This window comes from Juglans microcarpa x Juglans regia, chromosome 4S (genome assembly GCF_004785595.1).
Source record: "Juglans microcarpa x Juglans regia isolate MS1-56 chromosome 4S, Jm3101_v1.0, whole genome shotgun sequence".
Classification (NCBI taxonomy): domain Eukaryota; kingdom Viridiplantae; phylum Streptophyta; class Magnoliopsida; order Fagales; family Juglandaceae; genus Juglans; species Juglans microcarpa x Juglans regia.
This window is the reverse complement of record NC_054601.1, coordinates 19,377,667-19,403,342: the sequence shown is the minus strand read 5'-3', so window position 1 is coordinate 19,403,342 and position 25,676 is coordinate 19,377,667. Positions and strand designations below refer to the sequence as shown.

Here is a 25,676-nt window from a genome sequence, read left to right as displayed (position 1 = left end):
ATTGATTTACACTATTATTTGCTATTTGTTGGTATTATTTACTACTTTTAATTATCTGACTTCAAGGGTGGACGTTGTCAAACTTTGACTACTGATATGAAAAGGATAAAACCCAAACCACCTTAAGTAATTTAGTTAGGGAAAATGAGCTAGGAACATAAAGAAATAAAGGACCCAACCTACTAAGGATGAAGTTTAAAATAAATCCAAGAAAAAAGGGCCATGGTTAAGCCCAAAGTTGAATGAGCCCAAAGCCCAAATAAGGAGCCTAGAACCCCACAAACTAAGCCCAACCCTAAAGGACCTAGGCACAATTGAGGCCTAAAGTTAGGCCCAAGCAATTGGGCCAAAGCCCAATAAAACAAAGCCAAACCCAAGCTTAAGCCCAATACACTAAACTTAGGGCCCAAGTTGCCCAACCTGAGGCTAAGTTTAAGAAACTTGCTTCACACCTCTCATCTTAGGAAATTTTCTAGAAGGCGCCCAAGAGACCACTTTGTCTCCAAGTATTACTCTTCCAAGATTCTAAGAGACCAGAAATCTGAAAATTTATAAGATAAGACTAGAAGTCAATTATATTAGGAGGCAATTGGCCATTAAGACTGTTTAGGGAAATTCTTCCAAAAGTTTAATTTAGACTTATTACAATTGAACTACATAACTAGTTAAGTAATATGTTATTAATTAGACCAAATCCAAATTCCTACCTCTATGTTCTTTGTCCAAATTTATTAGAAACATGTGCCACAAACTTAGCCCTACCATCTGAATTGTTAGGAACTTGAAATATGTAAAAGACACTAGGGCAATACACATGAAGGACTCGCCCATGTGACATGCCCACTACAAGGCTCATTCAAACCAACACAACAACCAATAGATAAAAGAAGACACTTCCCCAAGCTATAGTCTTTCTCCCGAAGCAAATAGAAAGAAGCTTCTAAATGTTCAAATTTCCTTTGGCCCCATGAAGTCATTAGTCAAGAATTGAATAAACAAAGACCAAAAGACACCAAAAGACTCTATACAGCCAAACTAACACCCTTAGCAGCAAATCATAATTTGTCTACCTTGTACTTGTCATCAACACCTCATCTTCTCAAAATAGACTCTAGACACGTTGCGTTGGACGTATGAGAGAAGCCAACTCATGTCAAACCTCCTAGAATCATGTCAAACAACTTTCATCCCACACAAGGTCGAAATAGTACAATCGGGTACCCCTAAGTTAGAACCAACAATTTGGGTCAAAAGTTGGAAAGACTTTCTTAAGCCTCACAAATATAACATAGAGCATTGATGGAGGAACCAAATTTGAAAAAAGGAATCATTGGAAAAATCCCTAAGACCTAACCAAAGAAGGAACTATAGCCTAGCCCCCTAGCTGAATCACAATGATGAACTTCCTTCCAAACCTCTCACTATTCCTACACTAGCTTCGTGATCCCCAAGCATGGATGAGGCAACCATGGTGTTTTTCCATTCCATGACACCTACACTTCAGTTTGACCCCATGGAATTGAAGGAAGGTTGAGTAGATCATTGATGAAGCTAAGTGGTTCATCTCAGCAAACACCAACTCATCCCTTCCTCTTCAACCTCTTTCATCTTTAAGACAAGAATCCCTCACCTTCTTCTCTTTCTTACTCAATGGAGGGATTATTTCTTCATCCATTAGAACTAAGAAACTCACTTAGTTGAAGGAAACTAGCAATGGAAGGCATCAATTTTGAGAAAACAAGGATGTAACTGATTACAATCCAACTAGGCCATGGGAACTTGTTTTCTGAAATCTTCTTGCATCCCATGACCCTAAAAAATCAGAAATCATAGATCCTTAGATTTCCTAATTTAACTTAAGAAAACCCATGTTGAAGCTTCTAGTCAACCTAGCCGAAATCAACATGGTAGAAGCACTAGAGAGCAATCGGGTAAACCATGGTAGAAGACATGCTTTGAGTGATCGGTCACACTTTAAGAGGCCTATAAATATAGCCCTTCCTATCACTTCACCTCACACTACTTACAAGAGCTATTGAGTGAGTTAAAAGGAAAGAGGTTCAAAAAGAGTGAAGAAATAGCCCTTGTCAAGTGATTGTAGGAGAACCTCCAAGATTGTAAGTAATCTATCCTTGTGTCTTGGCTTCATGTTGCATTCCATCCTTGTGTCTTGGCTTCAGGTTGCACTCCAAGATTGTAGCCAGCTTGCATTCCATCTTACTGTTCGGACTTGGCTTTAGAAACATCACGTGTGCGATTATGTGCCTTACTGCCACGAGCACATCCTAGAATAAAGTATTTAACAATACTACCCACATCCTTCTTGACTCTTTGAGTGCTGACCCCAAACCCTGATTGCTTCCCATGTTGCTTATAAGAAGTTTGGAGATCCTTTTTAGTATTAAACATCATTCCACACTTGGGTTCTTCAAGAGTAGAATTATTGCTAAGACATTCTCGTTTTCAGTCTCATTAGCCTCCTCCTCCTCCACAACCTCTATTTGAGCTTCAGGTACGATTTCATGTTGTCCATATATACTCCAGCTCGTTTGTTATCCACCTATAAAATGGTTCCCTAATCTTCATCTTGTCCATCTAATCCATTCAGGTTCGTTAGCAAATTTCGCTCATCAAGTTCTTGTTTGATCTATTGCTGTTAGAACACCACACAAAACTCTCAACAAAACTATCACACAAAACAAGCAATAATAGGTTGTGACAGCTCAAAGACATCCTTCTTCACGACAGAATCACTGTGTTTATGGCGGAAAGAAATTCTTCATAGCAAAATTGGCTTCTTTATGGTGGCAGCAACTTCTTCATGGCATTTGCTTCTTCACGTCAGTTACAGCAACTTCCCAGAGCGAAGAATGATTGTAGAAAAGAGATAAAATAATCACAACGGTAGCATAAAATCTAACCTACGGCTAAACTTTGGATGGTGATAGACGAAAATTGCAACTGCGGCATAAGAAGATTTTCATGGTCCTACTTGAGTGTGAGAGATTCAAAACCTGGAAGATAGAACCACTTGTTTGGCTAATGAGATTACTTCAAGTACTCTCAAACTCTTTTATTATTATTCTTTACTTTATTATTACTTTTCACCTATTTTTATTACTATTTAATTTTTTATTATTAATTTTTTATTATTTTTTCACAAACATTCTCAAACACCTTCACTATAGCTAGGTGAGTTTTTCTTCTAACATCATTTTATTCATTTATTAAAAAAAAGTGAATAACGTCGCATATTAAGTTTTCCAAGTCACAGCTGCACCCTAGGGATAACGCATCTAGGGGCGCCGTTCCAAAGCAATAATGCTCTTCTAGTAATACTAATCATTATATTTTTAATTACTGTTTTTAATATTATTTTGTAATGAGAAATCAAATGACTGAAAGATGATAAAAAAATAATGAGCAGCATTTTTCTTTACTTCGAGAGACGTTAGTAGGATGAAGGCTTAGAAAGCTCCATACTACTCATAACAAGACGGTTAGTTTGGATAGTGAGTTGAGATAAGATGATTTGAGATGAAAGTTGAATAAAATATTATTAGAATATTATTTTTTAATATTATTATTATTTTAAAATTTGAAAAAATTAAATTATTTATTATAATTTGTGTTTGAATTTATAAAAATTGTAATAATAAGATAAGAGGAAATGAGATGAATCCCTCTCAATCCAAACGGAGCCTTAAGAAAATGATAATAATTACAAATATCTGTAGAAAAGAAAGTAATGACAAATATTCGCATCCGACGATAGATATAGTAGAAAACTGCTTCTTATATTAAGAAGACGTGAATCGTCGACTTGGAGCCACTGCCGAATAGGAAGGCACATGCACCACAATCGCCGGCGGAAATAGAGATCTGGGAATTTGGGGCGAAGTCATGTGGTGGTGTATATATTTTTATAAGAACTTTCAATTATATTATAATTCATCATGTTTTGCATGAATATATATATATATATATATGGTACAACACAAGGCATGCTTTTGTAAAGGAATCTGGTGATTTAAATTTTTATTTGCAGTCAATTGTTAGAAACATATATATATATATATATATATATAATTCTTATTTTAGATTTATATGAAATTATCTCAAGACCCCTAAAGAAAATTCATCATTTAGTCCGATCATTCTGAGAATATCTTGAGCTAATCTATCTAAATCTATCATGGGCATGATATAGATTTTCCTCCAAACAGATTTTAACAAGAAAGAATTTGTCACACAAGGATATATGAAAATTACAAAGTAATGAGATTAGTGCTATCAATCTCTCTCTATATATTTTTTTAATATAATTTAAACCCATCATTAATAATCAGTTTAACACCATTTTTTTTTTCATTTCCAATTTATGTATTACAATTTTTGCTCAATTTGCTGTGCTTATCCCGCATAAAACAAAGTTGGTAATCTGATCATTCTATTCTTTCTTTAACTGTTGCCTCATTTAAGTTTTTGTTGATAAGTGACCTTTCCTCATAAACTAATTTGTGAGTTCTTAAAAATAGAGAAATCTAAAAAAATAGGAGACGGACGGTGGCCAGCACAGTGATCACTTGCAAAACCCTTCTAAGGGGGTAGATCTTAGCCAACCCCTTATCGCGGGTGGTGGGCGGAATAGTGTTGTTTGCTACATATTAGTGTTTAATATGTGTAAGTTTCTACATCAATAATATATATAATAAACAAACTTTCAAATAGAAATTTTCTTGTAGTAACAAAAGAGTGGGAAATAATTTGTTGTCAAAGGACCACGAGTGATGCGCATGTCCGGGAGAAGAACTATAAGAGGATGACAGAAAAGTATGTACTCTAGTTAGGGGTGGCAATATATGACACGACCCGTTAACCCAATACGAACACGACACTATAAAAGCGGGTTAGGGTTAAGTGTTAACGAGTTCGGGTCAAAACGGGTTGATTTGTTAAGACACGATTGCTTAACGGGTCATAATGAAACCCGTTATGACCCGTTTAAAATTTTAAAATTACCCTTATACCCTTTACCCTTATAACCTAAAACTAAAAATAGTAAAAAAAAAAAAAAACCCTAACTCGGTCTGATGTGCAGCCGCCCCCCTCTGTTTCTTATTCGATCTGAACCCCCCCCCCCCGTGTTTCTGTTTCTTCCCCCCTGTGTTTCTTCTTCGTTCTGAACCCCCCCCCCCCCCCGTTTCTGTTTCTTCCCCCCTCTGTTTCTTCTTCGTTCTGAAGCCCCCCTGGGTTTCTGTTTCTTCTTCATTCTTCTTCAGAAATGCGACCACGCCGCCCTCGCTCGCCGCTCCACTCCTCTTCACGGTGACACCGCGTCGCCCACGCCTGTAGTCCAGTGTGCTTCAACCTTCATGCCTCACGGTGACGTCGAGTTGCCCACACGATTTGAACCATGGATTCGCAGTTGCCGCCGCCAGCACCCCGTCGCCCACGCCCATCACCCACGCCTCGCCGCCCAAGGTAAGAAAATTTTATTTTCGAGATTTTCAGGATTATTACTCTGTGAGATTTTTCGAGATCCCCACAATCACAATGTCAATTGATTTTCGACACTGATTTAGAACTCTAGAACGTTTGTTTGGTTGATTACCCAAAAAAAAATGTAGGAAAAAATGTAGAACGTTTTTTTGAACTGCATAGCGCCCCCCGGTGACGCCGAGTTGCCCACACGATTTGAACCACGGATTCGCAGTTGCTGCCGCCAGCACCCCGTCGCCCACGCCCATCGCCCACGCCTCGCCGCCCAAGGTAAGAAAATTTTATTTTCGAGATTTTCAAGATTATTACTCGGTGAGATTTTTCGAGATCCCCACAATCACAATGTCAATTGATTTTCGACATTGATTTAGAACTCTAGAGCGTTTGTTTGGTTGATTACCCAAAAAAAATGTAGGAAAAAATGTAGAACGTTTTTTCGAACTGCATAGCGCCCCCCGGTGACGCCGAGTTGCCCACACGATTTGAACCACGGATTCGCAGTTGCTGCCGCCAGCACCCCGTCGCCCACGCCCATCACCCACGCCTCGCAGCCCAAGGTAAGAAAATTTTATTTTCGAGATTTTCAGGATTATTACTCGGTGAGATTTTTCGAGATCCCCACAATCACAATGTCAATTGATTTTCGACACTGATTTAGAACTCTAGAACGTTTGTTAGGTTGATTACCCAAAAAAAATGTAGGAAAAAATGTAGAACGTTTTGTCGAACTGCATAGCCCCCCCCCCCGGTTTCTGTTTCTTTTCTTTTTTTAATCTGTATATTAGTTAATGCTATATGTTGATTTGTGATTGTGAGTTTGTGATTAATGCTATATGTTAATTTAGTTACTAGGAATTGACATACTTATCTCATTGAAGGCTTGAAGCCAAACAGCTTGTCGGTTGGTTGAGTGTGGATAGTTTAATGTTGTTTTGATAATCTCAATAGTTTTATATAAGTAAAGAATCTCAATAGTTTTTATCTGTAAATGATAGATTTTCAAAAGTTTAGCATATGAGATTGTGATTAATGCTATATGTTGATTCTCAATAGTTTAATGTTGGTTGAGGGAGGATGAGCAATCTGTGAAAATGGAAATGAAATGAACATAAAGTTTTGTGTTTTGCTTTGGTATGTGCTACATATTGAGCTAAAAGTTTTGTGTCTTACATTTGTTCTTGTTGTTTGTTGTCAGATGAGTTCGGCAGCAAGTGAAAATGACGAGATGATTGATTTGGACCCGTTTGACTCATAAAGTTTTCAAAATGAGGAAGTTAAAACAAAAAGAAGGAAACGGTCAAACGTGTGGGCTTTTTTTGAAATGGTTCTTGATTCTGATATCAATGATGGCAAGCCACGAGCCAAGTGTAAGATGTGTGGAGTTACTTACATGGCAGCAAGTAAATATGGAACCGGCAATATGAAGTGTCACATTGACACATGCCCTAGGAGAAGTTCACGAGATATTGGTCAGATGATGTTATCACAAAATAGTGGAAATATTTCGGTAAGCACTCATAAATTTGACACTGAACAATATAGAGAAATTTTGGTAGCTGTCATTGTGAATCATGAATTGCCTTTTCGGTTTGTTGAGTATTCGGGGGTGAGATCTTTATTACAATATTTGCGTCCAGATGTTCCAATTATTTCTAGGAATACTGCCAAGGCTAATTTGGTTAAGATGTATCATCGAGAAAAAAAAAAGGATTAAATGCATGTTAAATGATCTCCTGGTAGAATTAGTTTAACATCTGACTTGTGGACTTCTATAACCACTGATGGTTATATGTGCATTACAACACATTTTCTGGATAAGAATTGGGTTTTGCAGAAAAGGGTTTTGAACTTTTCTTATATGCCACCACCACATAATGGCATATCTTTGTCTGAAAAAATTTATAATTTGTTATGTGAGTGGGGAATTCAACACAAGATTTTTTCATTGACTTTAGACAATGCTTCTTCTAATGATGTTTCAGTAGAGTTAGTAAAAACTCAATTGAACATTAAGAAAGCTCTTCTTTGTGATGGTGATTCTTTCATCTTCGTTGTTGTGCTCATATTCTGAATTTGGTAGTACAAGATGGGTTAAAAGAGATTGATATTGCTATCCAAAAAGTTCGTGAAAGTATCAAGTATGTCAAATGATTACAAACAAGGAAAGTAAAATTTATAGATTCAACAAATCAAATGTCTTTGGATAGCAAGAAAGGGTTGAGACAGGATGTCCCCACTAGATGGAATTCTACTTATCTTATGCTTGAGAGTGCTCTTTTCTATCGTCATGCTTTTACTCATTTGAAGTTGACTGATTCCAATTTTAAGGATTGTCCATCAATATCTGAGTGGGAAAGAGTAAAGAAGATAAACGATTTATTGAGAGTTTTTTTATAGAGAGACTTGTACTTTTTCTGGGATGAAATACCCTACAACCAATCTCTACTTTCCATCGGTGTTTTCGATTTATTTTACATTAAAGCGGCACTCTGAGGGTGTAGATGACTACATGAAGAGAATGTGTTGTAAAATGCTTACTAAGTTTGAGAAATATTGGTCCGAGTTCAATGTGTTGTTGGCTATAGCAGTTATATTGGACGCTCGATACAAGCTTCATTTTGTTGATTTTTCTTATACAAAGCTTTATGGAGAATGTTCCATAGAGTATATGAATGTTCGGAGCAAAATGTCATCTATTTTCATGGTTCTTTTAGTGCTCCCACAATGACATGTTTTACCACGACTTCTGATAGCACAGTTACTAGAGAGGAAAATCAGTCTTCATATAATAATTTTTTATTGGAGGTAATATCAAATAATATTTTTTGTTTAATGATTTATATTATATTGTTGTTTCATATCACATATTGGCTTGAAAATATTTTTATTTGTTTTTTGTGTACAGGAATTTGATACATTTAGACCTGATGAACTTTCTGGCTATATGAAAAAAAGTCAATTGGAACTTTACTTGGATGAACCTAGGGCAGAAAGAAATGCAAAGATTGATATTCTTTCCTTTTGGAAAGGAAATGAATTTCGTTATCCTGATCTTGCTCATATGGCTGGTAACATTTTGAGTGTTCCAGTTTCTATAGTTGCTTCTTAATCTACTTTTAGTGTTGGTGGACGTATTATTGATCAGTTTAAAAGTGCACTAAAAACAGATATTGTTGAAGCATTAGTTTGCATTAGAGATTGGTTATATGGCGAGGAGCAAGGTAATATTATTTTTATTTTATTGAATAAATGACTGTAATTTTTCAATAATATAAAACTTTATTGATGTCTTTTTTTAATAGAAACACAAGAAGAAATTAAATTGGACGAGTTAACTGAAGATGTAATGGAGTTGGAGAACAACAAGGGCAAGGGCTTGGAGGACGCTCCACCTCATTCTTCAACTTCTAGATTTGTTTTGATTTGTGTTTTTAATTTTTATTATATTTGGGATTGTAACATTAATATATTTACTATGTGTGTTTTGTTTAATATATTTGAGATGTAATTTTAATATATTGTTACAATGTGTGTGGAGATTTGTTTGGATTGTAATTTTAGACTTGTAGTTAATTTTTTTTTTTTGTAAATATTATTTATATTTAAAATTTATAATCAGGTAAAACGGTCGTGTCGTGTCGTATATTTAAAATGGTCGTGTCGTGTCGTATCGTGTCTGTTCAATCCATTAACGTAAACTGGTTGGAACGGGTTGGGTCGTGTCGTGTCAATTTATTTCTTAATGTGTCATAACGGGTTGTGTTGTGTCAACCCATTATCAAACAGTGTCGTGTTCGTGTTTGAAATTTTGACACGAAACTCTTAACGGGTTGGGTTCGTGTTGACCCATTAACTGTAATGTATATACTCTGACACGACACGAACACGACCCGTTAACACGATTTGACACCCCTAACTCTAGTATGCAAATATACAGCACTGCTCAAGAAAGAAGAAATTGTGTGTTGGATAAGAGAAGGGGGAGCCCTGTTTGGATAGTGAGATGAGATGAGATGGGTTGAAATGATTTGTGAATAGTAGTGAGATTATTCATGCAATATACAAATATTATATATTCGCAAATTTGAAAACAAAAATTGAGATTTTCAAGAACAATTATTAATAAGAAGTACAATATATGGACACTAAAAGTTAACCCATTTGGATTGAGAAATGAGATAAGATGAGTTGAGGTTGTTTGTGAATAGTAATGAGATAAGTTGAGATGATCTCAACTCACATCTCAATTCAAACCGGCTAATCTAACTACATAATTAAGTTTATAGAGAAACATTAACAAAAAATTTATAAAATTTCTTCAAGTCCTTTTATCCAAAGCAATATGCATGACATGTTCTTATCCAACCTTTCTTTCAATATTATAAATAAAACATCGTGGTCAACTACTTCAAGTAATTAATCGCCTCTTTTTCGTCATCAATTATGTCAAATTGAATACAAATTATATATGGTGGAGTTGAATAGGCCATTTTCTTGATTATGAAAGCTTGGAATAAGCTCTAGTGTTTCCTCGTCAAACGGATAAAGAATTTTCTGAGAATATCTTGAGCTAATCTTTTTCAATCTGCCACACAAGCATGTGATCACCGCATGATAAAATTACATAAAGAGTGTAGTTAGAACTTATTCATGTAACTAAACATGGATGACAATATCCAATATAATTTTAGTTGAGTTAGCCAAAACATTTTCGCTAAGGCTGTACTCCATTACCATTTAATATTTTATCATTATTTTTCATCTACTTTTTATTATTATTCAATATTTTTTCAATATTTTTTTACAGATCATCTGAAATCACTTCACTATCCAAACGTAGCCTAAATCTTTGAATTAGATTGACTTCACGAAGAAACTGGAAATTTAATCGATACTAAAATGAAAATTCAAGTCATTTTAGAAGCGATCAAAATCAATAATGCGTCCATCATGACTAAAAACTTTTAAGTTCTATGCTAAAAGGATGACTGTTATGATCAGTTCGATCTACATAGATATAAAGGAAATGATCTAACTTATGTCTATTATTTATACGTATCCGCTTGTTTAGCAGCGCCACGCTCTTGATGGAGTTAGGATTAGCGTATAGCTCAAATTCATCTTAAAAGAACGAATTATAAAATGCTAAAAAATGTACAAAATAACAACCCTAATCTTCTTTACTTTACCTTTTTATCAAAATAAATAGGGTTTTGTTATACATCAGCCACTATTCACCTCAACATCCCACACCTGATATTTTTTTTCCCGTAAGATATGAGGTGTGTGATAATAAATAGTAACTAATGAGAAGAATTATTCGAATAAATAAACAATGCATCAAGTCACATGTCCAATAGTTTTTTGTATTCTTCTAATAATTGTTTCTTATTCTTGAGATAGGACTCATGACATTGTGGTGGCAATTGGAAGAGTGAGACAATTAAATAAAGGCTACCAATCTCAATTGGTTACCAAACTTGTAGTAATTATATTCTTATCGTGTTGGATTTTTTAGAAGGATTATGATTTTTAATAATCCATTTCTATTATTTTTTTATTATTTAATGAAAACTTCTTAAAATATGTAATATAAATATAAATTAAAAGCGCCAATGAGTGTAGATTTGATGGATGGGGCACCGGAAGAGACGCATGATGTGGGCCTTTTACCAGTTTGCCTTGCGATTGACTTTTCTTTGGATCTACGAAGGCATGTTTCGTGCTTTGCATTCGCAGCATCGCTCTGTCAAGCATGCTTGGATGAAAGACATGACTATGAGAGTGTTTTAGAATTTTTTTTTTTTAATTTTTTTGTCTCCAATAAAAGTTTTTTTTTCCCTCAAACGTATAATATTTTTCATCTTTAACATATTTTATTTATTTAAAGATTCTATTATTAAGTCGATGTGTAGAGCACGTATAGTAAGTGCTTGTATGTTATAATTTGATTTGAAAAATAAATTTCAAAATTTGAATGTTGTGATATAATTTATAAATCTTACCATTTAAATGATGTAGAATATGTGCTATATACATTGACTTGAGAATATAATAACTCTTTATAAAAAATTCTACGTACCACACTCTCATCTCGTTTTTATCTAGCTACCTGCTGTAATAAGATGACTTATCCATTAAAATTAAATATAGATCTAAAAATAATAAAAAAATGCATATAAAATGAGAATGAAGCATACAACACTTCTCATTATTTAAACATATTTTTAAAATTGGGCTCACATTTTATTAAACTTTCCTCTCAATGTTCATAAAAAAACTTAGAACCTTTCCCTCTCTGCCTCTCTCCCTCTCTCATTATTAATACCCACCACTCCGCAATCTCATTCTTAACCGATCAAAGAGTGATTCCAAAACACATCTTCATTCCCATCTTCCATCTTTTCCACACACCTTTTCGCCTATTTGATTGCCGGTCTTTTCTTTTGATCTTTACCATTTTACATTAATAATCTCGGGCAACCATGGTGGCCATTGTCGCACTGTTGTTTGTTACTTTTGCTGTATTCTTCAACGCTGCCGCCGCAGATCCTGACTTGCTTCAAGATGTTTGTGTTGCCGATCTCGCTTCTGGTACTATTCCTTGCCTAATACTTCCTTTTCATTTTTCTTCTTCCCTTTAATGTGCTATCATTTTCTTTTTTCTTCTTCTTCCTTTGAATTTTCTGGTATTCCTAGTCTATTTTCATCCATCTTCTGATCAAGAACAGCTCAAAACCAGTACTAGTTTATGATCAACAGGCTTATTCCTAGCTCCTTTCTTTTGCCTTTTTTTTTTTTTAATTTGTTTTTAACTTATGTGCTAATTAATACATATAAGTTCCTATGCCACCAACTTGGGCCAACCATGCATATATATTCTTGGCATCAATGATTACTTACGTCATTTCGAAGTAAAACATTAGTAGTACTGAGAATGTGAGACAGTACTTAAAGGCTAAGTTAGTTAGAAATGAAACTTGGAAATATTGGTAGAAACGAAACTGAATTCATGATGAATATGAGCTGTGATATTCGAACAGGTGTGAAAGTCAATGGGTTCACGTGCAAGGACATTGCAAACATATCTGCAGCAGACTTCTTCTTCGAGGGCTTGGCCAAACCAGGCCTCACCAACAACACTTTTGGCTCTCTGGTCACTGCAGCCAATGTTCAGAAAATCCCAGGCCTTAACACCCTCGGTGTCTCGCTCTCCCGCATTGACTACGCCCCCGGCGGCCTTAACCCACCTCACACGCACCCCCGGGCCACCGAAATAGTTTTTGTGCTTGACGGTGAACTGGACGTGGGATTCATAACCACAGCAAATGTGCTCATATCCAAGTCCATCAAAAAGGGGAGGTTTTTACGTTCCCAAAGGGTTTGGTGCATTTTCAGAAGAACAATGGGAAGGTGCCTGCAGCTGTGATAGCTGCGTTTAACAGCCAATTGCCAGGCACACAGTCCATTGCTACCACCTTGTTTGCAGCCACACCTCCGGTGCCTGACAATGTCTTGACTAAGGCATTCCAGGTGGGTACTAAGGAGGTTGACAAAATCAAGTCTAGGTTTGCTCCCAAGAAGTAGAGGAATATTGAACCATACATGGGCTAGCTTTCTTCTATTTTGTTGTACCTTAAAATAATTGTTGGGATTTATTCATCCTTCGTGATTCATAATGTATTGTGGGACGCGGTCTTCTTAATTTCTTTTAATTTTGGAATCGACAGACAGTTCGATTGTTGGCTAACTGTTCATTTTGCATAATCGATTCCTCACTTTACGGCTCAAATCGATTGGATTGATAAAAAGAACCATCAATCTTCATCTGCTTTTGTAGATGTTTCTTTTATTCCAAACACTACAATAACATGCGCCGCATGCAGTCCAAGAGTTGTCTGATGCCATTTATGGTCTGTGACAGAGATTAGTTGACAGATAGATACAATAAATGAAATAACACCAAGGTAAAATTAAAGACGAGAACATGCGTTGTTTGCAAAGATTCAAGACAAGTAAAGTTCTTCAGTTTCAACCACTGAGATAAAAGATGCAAGAGTACTTCAAACAGTGATGTTAATGTTGATAAATCCCAGAAAGCTGAACAATTCAGATTTATGTGGTTTACTTCAAACCAGTTTGCTGCCTGCCATCAGGAATCGCAAACAAAACTATAGGCTTTGAAGGCCTAATAAAGGGAACATCACATCTGAAATATCCTTTCCGCTCCAGCTGCAATACCTCTCCCCGATGCAAATTCCGCAGGTTGGAATCTCCTAAAGCTGCAGTTTCCCTTTTCGTGCATGGGTTGACCACATCAAGGAAATCCTCTCCTTCTTCAAGCTGCAATCATAAGTTACAAACTTACGTATATCGTACTTTCCCATATGGAAACCAGTGGAAACTTCTTTATGGAAAATTATTACTAGATACTCTCATAATATGCATGAACTCCAACCCTATCACAACTTGCCATATAATTAAAATTGTGTATATAACACTAAGTTTGACATAGCATCCTATGATAGGATGAGAGTATGGCATGTCCGTACTCTAGGACTAGCTAACAATTACTCCTTTTTCACATGTTGCCCAAGTCAAACATTTAGCATTCTTTAGATACCACACAAATCCAGTCCAATTTCTAAAACATGGAAGGAATATGTGTATACACAGAACTTATTCAATGGTTCATGATTTAAAATGCACTTTTGCTCAAGACATGTTACACAGCCAATGTTTTTCACCTTTTTCTCTTTTGGGTAAAAAGGGTTATGAAGGGCAAGAGTGGAAACCGAAATTTGCAACTCTATGTATGTGCAATTGTATAAGCTTTATCCATTGAAAATCTGTCAGGAGAAGCCTAAACAGGCCAGTAACAAGCCCTCTACATGGGGTCGGAGATAAAGAGACTGAGCCATAGGTTGATCCTAGTCCTACCAACTTCAGTACGGTTAGAAGCTGGTGGCTGGGGATAATAAGCATGAGTTTATTTCCTTATCATTGAGTCCGTAGGGACTGGATCTCATGACCTCTCATCAGATAAACCCACAGGAGTAAACATTGCAACTAAGGCAACCTTTACGGTGATCAATATTTATATGAATTAATTATAGTGAACAAGCCTCTAATTTTTGCCACATGCAGATGCTCATAAGTGAGGGTTTTTTTAATAAAAGTTGAGATTCCGTCCCCTTTTCAAACAAAAAAAAAAAAGGTTCAATGAAAACATCCTGAAAACCATGGGCCACAAATATGACAGACTGGCATCTTTGTCCAAACAGCATATTAAAACCAAGAAATGTCTCGGTGCAGGATATTGGCAGGAATGAGACTACCAACAATTCAATGGTCCACCAGGTTGTAAACTGAACTTTTCCACCCTACTGTTTAATATTTCAATTGAACATAAAGCATAGAATTGACACTAGACAATTTAGCACAAATGTACATATCTGATGGAAAAAAGCATACTTTATCAGTTGACCAGCACGTACCTTCTTCTTTGTAATTAAATAGTCAAACTCCACCAGTGTGAGGTTAACTAGTTCACTTGTTTCAGGTAGCCAAGTAAGCTTCAACTTCGTGGTCTTTACAGATCCTTCCAGATGCAAAACTCCTGTCAACCGGGTGATGTTTCCATCTTGGTCCTTCTCTATTCCCTTCACTATGGCATTTCCCCAATCCATTAATGTTATCTCCTCATCTACTGAGATGGATTCAGCATCAGCATGGTCGATCAATATCCTCTTCGAGTATGTTGTACACTTCTCCCCAGCACCTTCATATTTCTTATGCCTAGGTATAATGCGAGCAAATGGTTCCTCAGGGCCATCTAACAGGATCAAGAGAACACGCCGTTCTTCAATGACAGCAGTATGTCTGGGGCACACAGGATCGATGATCTTCTTATTAATGGTCCAGAGTTTATCCCATTCCATCAGATTGAGATTTTTTGATGCTCCCTGAAGCATAATAAAACAGAGATAATCAAGAACATTTCCATGAAGATGACAATCCAAGAATGACTATCTTGTACAATATATGAACAGTTATAAGAAGTGTGGATCAGATAAATGCTTGAAATTACCTGTTCAAGAATAAATTGTATCAATGCTTCAACTTTTAAACCCCTACGAACAATTCCCTGAACAGTAGGAAAACGAGCATCATCCCATCCATCAACCTTTCCATTTTCGACAAACCACAAAAGCTTACGCTTACTGAGAAGCGTATACACCATATTCAGCCGGCTAAATTCATAAATGTGAACCTTTCTTACTCCCATATCCTCTTGAATTCGTTGATACTGAGCATTACGATCATGGTACTCACTAGATCTTAAAGCATGTGTTATACCTTCTATTGCATCAACAAACGGACACGCAAAATCGTAGGTTGGGTATATCTTATAATTGGAACCAATCCTATGGTGGGGAACTGGATTGCAACGGTAATAGACTGGGTCACGAACTGATTTGTTTGGGTCTTGCATATCCAGCTTCCCACGGAGACAGCACTGTAAACCCCTTTCAGATCCAGCAATCATTTCCTTCCATAATTTCATATTCTCCCCCAAGCTGTTGTTTCTACATCTTGATTCAATGCCATCCATTCTTTCTTTCTGCAATTGCTCACGTGGTGTATCATCAACATATGCTTTACCCTGGCGAATCAAATTCTCAGCCATCTCCATCAACTGGGGGAAGTAATCTGAGGTGTATGTAACAGCATCATGCTCAATACCTAAAGTCTGAATATCCTTCAAAATATTTTCAACAAATTCATTGCTCTCTTTGGCAGGATTTGTGTCATCAAAGCGTACGATAAGTTGACCTTGGTACCGCTGAGCAAAATACCGGTTCAACAGAGCTGCTTTGGAGTGCCCAATGTGAAGATAACCACTAGGTTCGGGTGCGAATCGCAGTCGCACCTTCCCAAACTCAGCATCTGGAAGATCTACTTCAAAGGAGCTTTTAGATTGGTTATTCTCACCCTGTTGCTCTTTTGATTTGGCTGCAACCAGCTTTTTTTTGCCAATATATATTGCTGTGACTTCATTCAAGGCATCACTATATTCCAAGAATATAGAATTGAACCATCGCACAAGATTTTGGTACTTCTTTGACTTCCTCAAACTTTCCCATCTCTGCCCAGTTCCTGAAAAGCATACAATACGAAAGGTCTGTAGAATGCACTCAATGCCAAAGGTTTAATCCTATTAGCTATTTTGGAAAAACTAAGATCTAGTTAAGAGTAAAAGTCTAATAAGAATAAACTGGGACCAAAAAAACCCAGACCCTGCGTAACAACCCAATCTCACATAATAAATATGAATAACATTATGTTACTAAATGAAAATAAAATCTATGCGATTAAGTTAAAGTTGCTAAACAGAAAAAAAACAAAATGTTGTAATACCTAAATGAAAAATAACATGTCCAAATGAGTGTTAGAATATAATTAAGATAATTAAATTTACCTCTTTCCATCAGCATAAGCTTTTAAGACAAGTGGGGAATTAACATGGTATCGTAGTAGAAGTCCTGAGTTCAAACTATGACCCTACACTTCACTCTCTTAATTATATATTCCACCGCTTCCCATCAGTTTAGGTTTCTTTAGGCATGTCTTTTTAGTTTTTTCAAGTCATACTTCTCTCATTCATTATTAATTTTCACTTAAATTTAGTTGTCTCTTAGGGCTTGTTTGGATTCAAAAACACTCTCAACTCATCTCATCCAATCATTATAACTTTCCCAAACTTTTAAACAAAATATAATATACAATTCAACTTTTTCAAATCTTGAAACAAAATTAATATTCTAACAATATTTTATTCAATTTTCATCTTATCTCAACTCAACTCACTATCCAAACCTCCCGTTAGTTTTATTTAGCCATGCCTTTTTAGTTTCTCAACTCATGCTTTTCTCCTCTACTAGTAATTCTCATTCAAATGTAGTAGGCTTTTAATTTTTTTTTTTTTTTTTTTCTCAAGTCTTAACTCATGCATTTTTAGTTTTGTAACCAATAGATTCATAAAATTATTAGACTCCAGATTCAAGTCGAGGGAAGGCTAAAGGGAGGGCTTTCGGGTAGAAGTTTTTACAGAATCTAGGGGCTGAGGTCGGGGAGGACAATGTTGTATTTTGGGTTTCTCATGGGCTTTTGGGTCATTAGGGGCTCTCTTGTATGGGCTAGGTGTTTTCTTGTATACAACCAATGTACTTGGTTACTCCTATTGATATTTATATATATATAATATTATTACTTATAAAAAAAAAAAATTATTAGACTCCAGAAAACTTTTATAGAGGTTGTTTTGATAGCATCTTTAAAAAGTGGTGGGACCCATTGAAAATATACTTGAATGTAAAAATCTCTAGAGGACATTTTGATGATAGAATAAATTATTTTTATAAAAAAGCCACCCCAAGCTGCCAATGGTGTCCAAAGACTCTGGACCATGACGTGGCCCAGAAAAGTGGCCAAAAAACTTTAGCCACCACGACGGCCAAATCGCTCCACCTATGGTGGCCAAAGTAGCCACCACAAGATGCCCGATCTGGTCCACCTTGTGGTGGTGGCTGCAGTCTGTTGTCATTTTTTTAATTTCTTAATTTTGTTAAAAAATTATTATTTGAAAAATGGTTCTTTGAGCTTTTGGTGTCTTTGAAAAGATTGGAGTTTTACACTATAGATGTTGTATGTTCAAGAATGAAAACATCTTTGACTAAAAAATCATCGCCGACTTTAGAGATGATTTTGGTATAAACATGCCCTTAATGGCCTGAGTTACTTTTACACACTATTCAGAGACTACATATACTTTGGTTTGTAGTGCATCCAAGGAGGGCAACTCCTTGCCTGATGTTTTAGCTAATTTAGGGGCAGCTGGTCATGATGCTACCATTTCTAATTCTTCACAGCTTCCTAAACACTTGGTTGGGATTTTTTGCAATGGATCGAATTGGCCTACCAATATTTAGACAGGTAGATCTTAAGTAAGAGACAGATGTAGATCTTTATATTTTGTTTACTTCTTGTTATACCACAGGTTATATAGTTTTAATACTCTTAGCTTCCTTTTTCTTCTTGTAGTTAATATAGCATTTTTTAAGCTTTTACAAGATTTTTGTAACCCTCAAAACTCTTCATCTTGTAGAAGGTATTCCTCCACCATAAGGGTTATTAATAAAATTTGGGGTCTGGCTTTTTTTATAAGTAATAAGAAACTTTATTCCCAAGAATAGGCAAAGCCCAAGTACACGGGACATATACAAAGGAAAAACCTACATCTTTCTAATAAGAAAAGAAAATCTAAAAGAAGTTCTGAAAGTTATCATCTTCCATTTTTGGGGTCTGGCTTCTTTAAAAAAAAAATACACACTACATATAGATCTATGACTAGCTTATAGTATAGTACAGTGGATACTTGGCTACCTAGACAACTTGCAGCTGGCCATTCTTTGTCAACACTCAGTTTATTCACATACTATATAGTTTCATTTTCTACTGGATTTTGTAATTTTCATTACTAATCAACATATGCTAGTGTCCAACATTTTCAGAAAGGGATGTCAATATTTGTACAGGTAGCACTTGAAAAGAAGCGCAGATACCTCTACAATTGGTTAGTTTGCACAAAATGCAGTGTTTAAAATATAGTACCTTGATAAATGACTCTCTCTATGTATGTGTGCGTGCATGTATATCAGGAACTGCTAAGAGTATAAAAGAGTGCCATGGATAAAAAAAATCCAATAATGCAATTTCGCCAAAACAGGGTCATCCTAAAAATTACTCCCATAAAAGCAATAAGGTGGTCCTTCTAGTGGGATGTGAGGGAAAAATTTTGTTAGGGCTGTCGTTAGAAAGGAATTCAAGGATAATCAGATTCACTTATAAAATATGGGGAACATACACATTTGATTGACCAATGCACAAAGCATAAAACAACATAAGAAGATATAAATAGGTATCCTCAGAAGCTTCTACCTGCAAGACCTGACCAAATTGCTATGTCTGCAATTGACAAATAGTTACCGACCAAAACGGTACGACTCTGCAAGAACTCATCCACATATTTGCATGCATTCTCAAATGCAGAACCCAATGAAAAGACGGGAGCATATTCAAGCCATTGATCAATCTGAGAAGTGAAAGGAAAAACAAAACCATGCAAACCAAGCATTAACCAAACAGCCCAAAACAAAATGTGGAATTATATCAGTAACATTCTTTAATTGCAAAAATCAAATAAATCACCTGGCCAGATTCATATGCGTTCTGCCCATAGAAATTGGGAAGGGCAGCAACCCGACCAATATAACGAAGAAGCACATATGTTCCATGCAATGTCGTCCTAGAATGGATACAGGTTGAGTTTCAGTGTACTGGATCACTCGTACCAATTAAAACAAAATGCTACCATATCATACAGCAAAATGCAAACATCGCGAAAGAGAAGTTTTTTGGTTTTAGATTCATAAGTGATTGACGGGATCCAAAAAAGGGCCACGTACATAAAAGAAAAGAACTTCCACATGGGTCTCCCAACATGATAACAATTCTAAGAATCGGGAATTTAACATAAGATAATAAAGACACAAATGGAGACTTAAAAGCCAATATATGAATTCAACGCTCATGTTGACATAATAAAGATAATCGAATAATACCCATCTGAGAAGACAAGGGTGGGAGCAGAGTCAGGAGGGAGGGACGTGTCCGTTGGAAGAGCAAAGCCGGAAAGCTTGGCGGCCACTATTACCGATAGTGGAGGGCTATCAGCTGGGAACGACAAAACCTTAATCTCCATTTTCAACAGCTAATCAGGAATCTAGAGATAGAGAGAGCGCGCTTATATCCAAATCTTCTCTAACGGCTGTTCGGGACGCAATCAACAGGAGTACCACCGTTCCATACCTTATCGTGTTTGGATGAATAGTGCCTTAGCTCTTGACGGTAGTCTTCCAGAGCTGCAGAGTCGCAAAAGTAGAACTGCAGAGCAAGAATTTACCTTCTGGAGTCGTGGATGTGGACAATGGTCCGGTCTACGGTGGTGCTCTTGTTAAATGACGGTGGCAGTGGCGTCTGGGTCTTGCAAGGGCGACGCTGCGACTGTGGTGGACGCTGCGATGGGAGCAGGGGGTAGCGGCAACGCCGGCAAGCAAGGGACTTAGGGTTTTCTTTACCTCTTTTCTTGTTTACTCGATACATAATATTAAAAAATAATATTTTATTTAATTTTTAATTTTCATCTCACTCAACTCTTAATCCATACCTAAATCTACCCGCCATCTGACCATAGCACTACAATGGGCTTAAGGTTTACTTTTCCTTTTTTTCTTTTTTTCTAACATGTAGTTTTTGAATTTTAGGTATTTCATTCAAAATTTTAACCCCATATTCAATTATTTAAATCTATTTGATAATAAAATATTCTTATTTTAATAAAAGAGCACCATCTCCTTACACCATTAAGTAATTATTAAGAATATAATTTAAATAATTAAATTTATAATTTTCATCAAATTTATGTGTTTAGAACCAATGTTAATTTCACATGCTATCATAAGTTCATAACAAAAGTTTTTTTGAGTTCTTCAGCCAGAAGGTATAATTAAAATAATGTCAAGAGAATCTATCCTTGCAATAGGGTTCTTTCAGCGATGACAAAAAAAAACTAGAAAAGCTGAGAATCTATTCCTTTTGTTGGTTTCTTTTGACATCAGAATAAAATATAACCCCACAGACAATACCATGGCGGCGGCAGTGCAAACAATGGACAAACCCACAAACTGGCCAGTTCATAACTTCATACCCACAGATTGTTTGTTAGGCTTCTAAATTCATGTTAGTGGCTCGGTAGGACAGGTTTGTTGAGGAATAATCTCACATTGATTGTGGACAAGATCTTAGATATGTTTATAAGAAATGAATAATTCTATCTTATTGAACAGATTTTATGAGATGAATTAGACTCATAAATTTCTTTAAGATTCACACTCATGGACAGGCCCAACACTTTGACTTTGCCCTAAATAAATGCAACAAAAACTTATGTTAGGTTTGGACAGTGAGTTGAGACGACATGAGTTTATATGAAAGTTGAAAATTGAATAAAATATTATTTTTTAATATTATTATTATTTTGAGATTTGAAAAAATTGAATTAATTATTATATTTTGTGAGAAAATTATAATGAGAAGATTGGATGAATTGATAAAAGGAATGTCAATGCAAACAGATTCAATTTAAAAAACATTCAAGTGCTTTCCCCCTCCTCTTAAGCTAAACCATCCAGAGTCGTTAACGTATGGGGAAGTGTATACGGCCTCTAGTCTTTCCACGCAAAAGAAAAAAAATGATAGGAAAAAGTGTTCAACCCAAAGATTTGGAATATATAGCACCTGACAAAGAAAATATGGCAGCAGCTAATCTTGACTGCAGAGAAGAATGCACATAGCCAAACAGAAATATTTTCAAAATAATTATATTGATTATCAAGAATAATTTACTTTAGAAGTTATGAGATATTTTAGAAGAGTATTACTATTCATAAATCTCATACATCACATATTATATATATATATATTTTAGTTTTATTCTTCTTAAAACAATTAAATTTTTCTATTCATCGTCCATATAGCACATATTTGATGAGAGAAAAAAATTAAAAAAATAACAAAAAAGTTGATATGTGGTGTGTGAGACTTATAAATAGAATTTTTCTATTTTGGAAATAGATAAATTATAGAAAGAAAGTTTATAATTTTTAATAATTATATTGATTATTAACAATAATTTATAACAATCTCTGGTTTAGTTACAAAGTTTAAATAATCTTATTTCATTTCATCATTATAACTTTTTCAAACTTTCACAAAAAATATAATAAAAAATCTAACTTTTTCAAATCTCAAAACAAAAATTATATTTTAACAATATTTTATTCAACTTTCAATTTTTATCTCATCTCATCTCACTAATTTCTTCTTTTACAACCCCTTTTTGAACAAAGAAAAGGAACTTAATCCTATGCACAGATTGGTAGTATTACAAATCCTATTTGCAAATAAATGCATGTATTTCAAACAGTGTTTCAAATACTGTACCGTACCGTACCGGCCCAAATAACAACCGTACCGGCCGATATTTCGACCTTTAATTTTTTTTTTCAAACTATAAGCTCATTTTTTTACTCCCAATTCAGACTAGGCTATTTATAATTTATATATATATATATATTTATATATAATTTAGTCATATATAGACTATTATTTTGGAATATAATTTATATATATATTAATATATATAATTTATTCATATATCGACTATCCCAAAACGGTACACGAAACGGTACCAGTACTGAAATATTTCGTTCCAGTGCCTTGAAGGGTATAACATCCAGTACGGTATTCAAAACATTGATTCCAAAGCACCAATGATGGGTTAGTTTCACTCAACTCATCTCTTTTCAACATCCAAATACTTTTCAATTTCAAATTTTTGAATTTTTAAATTTTTTATCTAATCATTAAAATTTTTTCAAATTTTCAAACAAAACACAAAATAATTCAACTTTTTTAAATCTCAAAATAAAAATTATATTCTAACAATATTTTAATTTTATAATATTTTTGTTCAACTTTCTCTATCTTATTTCTCACAATTTCATAAAATTATATATTAACTCAAATTATTTTATTATTATTCACAAATTATCTCATTATTATTTATAAATTTTTCATTTCATCTGTATAACCAAATGAGGCAGAGGTTTAATCAAGTCACAACTCCGTAAACCGACCAAAGGGCCACAATCACTGCTCCATAACAGTACTTTGCCATCAGTAGAAGGGGGTGCCCAAAAATCAAAACAAAAACAAATGCCTCTACAATACAATCACCAATAAAGCCCCTAAATTGGTACCAACCATGAGTTAATCATTTCTACATTATATATATAAAAGTATCTCGTGTGAACCATGAGTTAAACATTTCCATATTCATGAAGAGCGAGTCTCCTCAAGGCCCATCTTTAAAGACCTCCATAACATGGCAAGACAATAGAAAGTAATAACAACTTATACAATAAAGAGGAGAAATGCGTGGAAAAGAAATGAAGTGGAGAGAGGATAAGTGGGTTTGATTGGAGAAATATTCAATAAAAAAATAAGATAATCTTGCTATGGCTAATCCAATGCCAGCAAATTTAACCTCAAATTCGTCACATTTAACTGTACATGCACTAGCATTTGGCTAAGCAGTGCTCTAAAGGGGCAAGATGATGACCAAAAATGGTGGACTTCACTTGGATATAAGAGAGCATCTTATCTTCTCCATCTCTCCTTCTCCCTTCTCTTCTCCCCATGAGTGTTGTAACAAAGACTTAAAGAGGGGCTTGAGAGCTTGTACAAAGCCCAAATATATTGGATTTCACTTTTCCAAGACTTGAGGACGTAGGTCTTGGTGTAAAACCAAGTAAATCCGTGTGTCTGGAATCTTGAAGTGGAGAAGCATTACATTAATTTGTTGTTTTAAGGTCCTAAATGAAATAGTGATGAGCAAAAAATATTAGGCAATATTGAAAGGAATGAATTAATTAGTTTATTGATTGAAATGTAGTTAAAAATCGTCAATACAAAGTATTTACTAATTTTTACTGTTGATGCTGGAAAAATTACACAACAGGTCGAATGGAGAGAAAGATTCATTCTCTGCCCACTGAGTTGACTGGACCTTGATCGGTGTTGTTTGGAGCCCCCGACAGTGTTCCGGTGTAGTTGTACGGTGGTGACGCATACGTCTATTGTAGATAAGTGCAGCGAAACTAAAGAGAGAGACATAAGTGCAGCGAAACTAAAGAGAGAGACAAACATATTTACGTGGTTCGACGAGTTGCCTATATCTACGGACGTTTGGGGAGGAGAATCCACTATAATATATCTGTTTACAGTCTCACGTGGTCTCTCCTATCTCACTGTATAAGGATTGCTAGTGGTTTGTTGACTGAGTAAATTCTTCTTGGAGCTTGCTGTAGGTTGAAGAAGAAGTTGAAGATATGATCAAGAGAGAGTCCTTTTGTCATATGGCTGAGGGCTTTCTATATATCTCTTTGTTGCGTGTGTCAGCTTGCAGTGATTAGACCTGACCCTTTTGCGAGTGTCAGCTTCCCTTTTCTTCCTACTTTCCCTCTGACCCATCTGACACTTGCATGCTCTCATGTTCCTCATTGTCTCTTTCTTGTTTGTCTTCTTGTCCCTAGTAGTGGCCTGGTGGGTTGGGCCCAACTATGGGCTATGGTATTTTAGCCCTTCACAGAAGCCCACGACTCTTAAGGGCAACTTGTTCTAACAAAAAGTCCTTGAGAATCTTTAAGATCAATATGTAACATAGGTCATTAGTAAGAAAATAAATTTCAAAAACGGGTTCTCCATTCTCCATTTCGCTTGTATTGAGCGATAAATGCCTTTAAGGACGAATTTAGGCCGGAGGAGCCCTTGATCGTGTATGACGCAAGCTCGGAGTTCGGATGTGGCAGAAGGCTAGCTGACTACGTATGATGCGAGCATGGAGCTTGGATGTGGCAGGAGGCTAGCTCGACGGCATATGGTGCGAGCGTGGAGCTCGGATGTGGCGGGAGGCCAGCTCTACTGCGTATGGTGTGAGCGTGGAGCTCGGGTGTGGCGGGAGGCTGGCTCGACCGCGTATGATGTGTAGTTTGGTTGTGTGTTGTTCATATGTTTTATTGTTGTCGGAAAGTGTATGTTCATTCGGTGCCTTTCTTTTCGTTTTATTGTTAGTGTTTGAGTTTGTGTGAAGTAACCCACGTAAAGTGGTCAGAGGGCTTATCGACCCCTTGGGTCCACTTTAGGCTGCTGCTGAGCCTGTCAGCTTGTTCCCGAAAGTAACCCGCACTAGAAGGTTTGTAGAGCTCGGAGGCTTGTTAACTCCGAAGGCTTGTTCCTAGAGGTAACCCACTGGCAACAGTTATGCATCGTGGCCAGGCAAGGGATTGAGCTTGTATCCTGCGAAGGTCGACAAGTCTAGAGACATGTGTTCTGACTGGCTATTGTTTGGGCAGAGCTCGGGGACTTTGGCTCTGAGCTAATGTATCACAAGCAACAACCTAGCATGAATGTCGGCAAGTCAAGGGGCTTGT

At 35.9% G+C, this 25,676-nt stretch overlaps 2 protein-coding genes across 2 annotated transcripts; one reads left to right on the top strand and one right to left on the bottom strand.

Annotated features, from left to right (window-relative positions):
- Positions 1-11,764: 11,764 nt before the first annotated feature.
- LOC121262368 (germin-like protein subfamily 2 member 1) lies at positions 11,765-13,252 on the top strand. The gene is given in 3 exon segments (XM_041164821.1): positions 11,765-12,096; positions 12,546-12,860; positions 12,863-13,252. Coding segments are annotated over 3 exon segments (651 nt in total). The 5' UTR covers positions 11,765-11,987; the 3' UTR covers positions 13,090-13,252.
- Positions 13,253-13,564: 312 nt separating this feature from the next.
- LOC121262367 (glutamate--tRNA ligase, cytoplasmic) lies at positions 13,565-20,721 on the bottom strand. The gene is made up of 7 exons (XM_041164820.1): positions 20,434-20,721; positions 20,187-20,347; positions 19,774-19,870; positions 19,504-19,657; positions 15,593-16,662; positions 15,000-15,467; positions 13,565-13,845 (listed from the first exon to the last, which is right to left on the bottom strand). Exons 2-7 carry the CDS (start codon positions 20,324-20,326, stop codon positions 13,627-13,629), a joined length of 2,148 nt encoding a protein of 715 aa, XP_041020754.1. The 5' UTR covers positions 20,327-20,347; positions 20,434-20,721; the 3' UTR covers positions 13,565-13,626.
- Between the last annotated feature and the right edge of the window lie 4,955 nt (positions 20,722-25,676).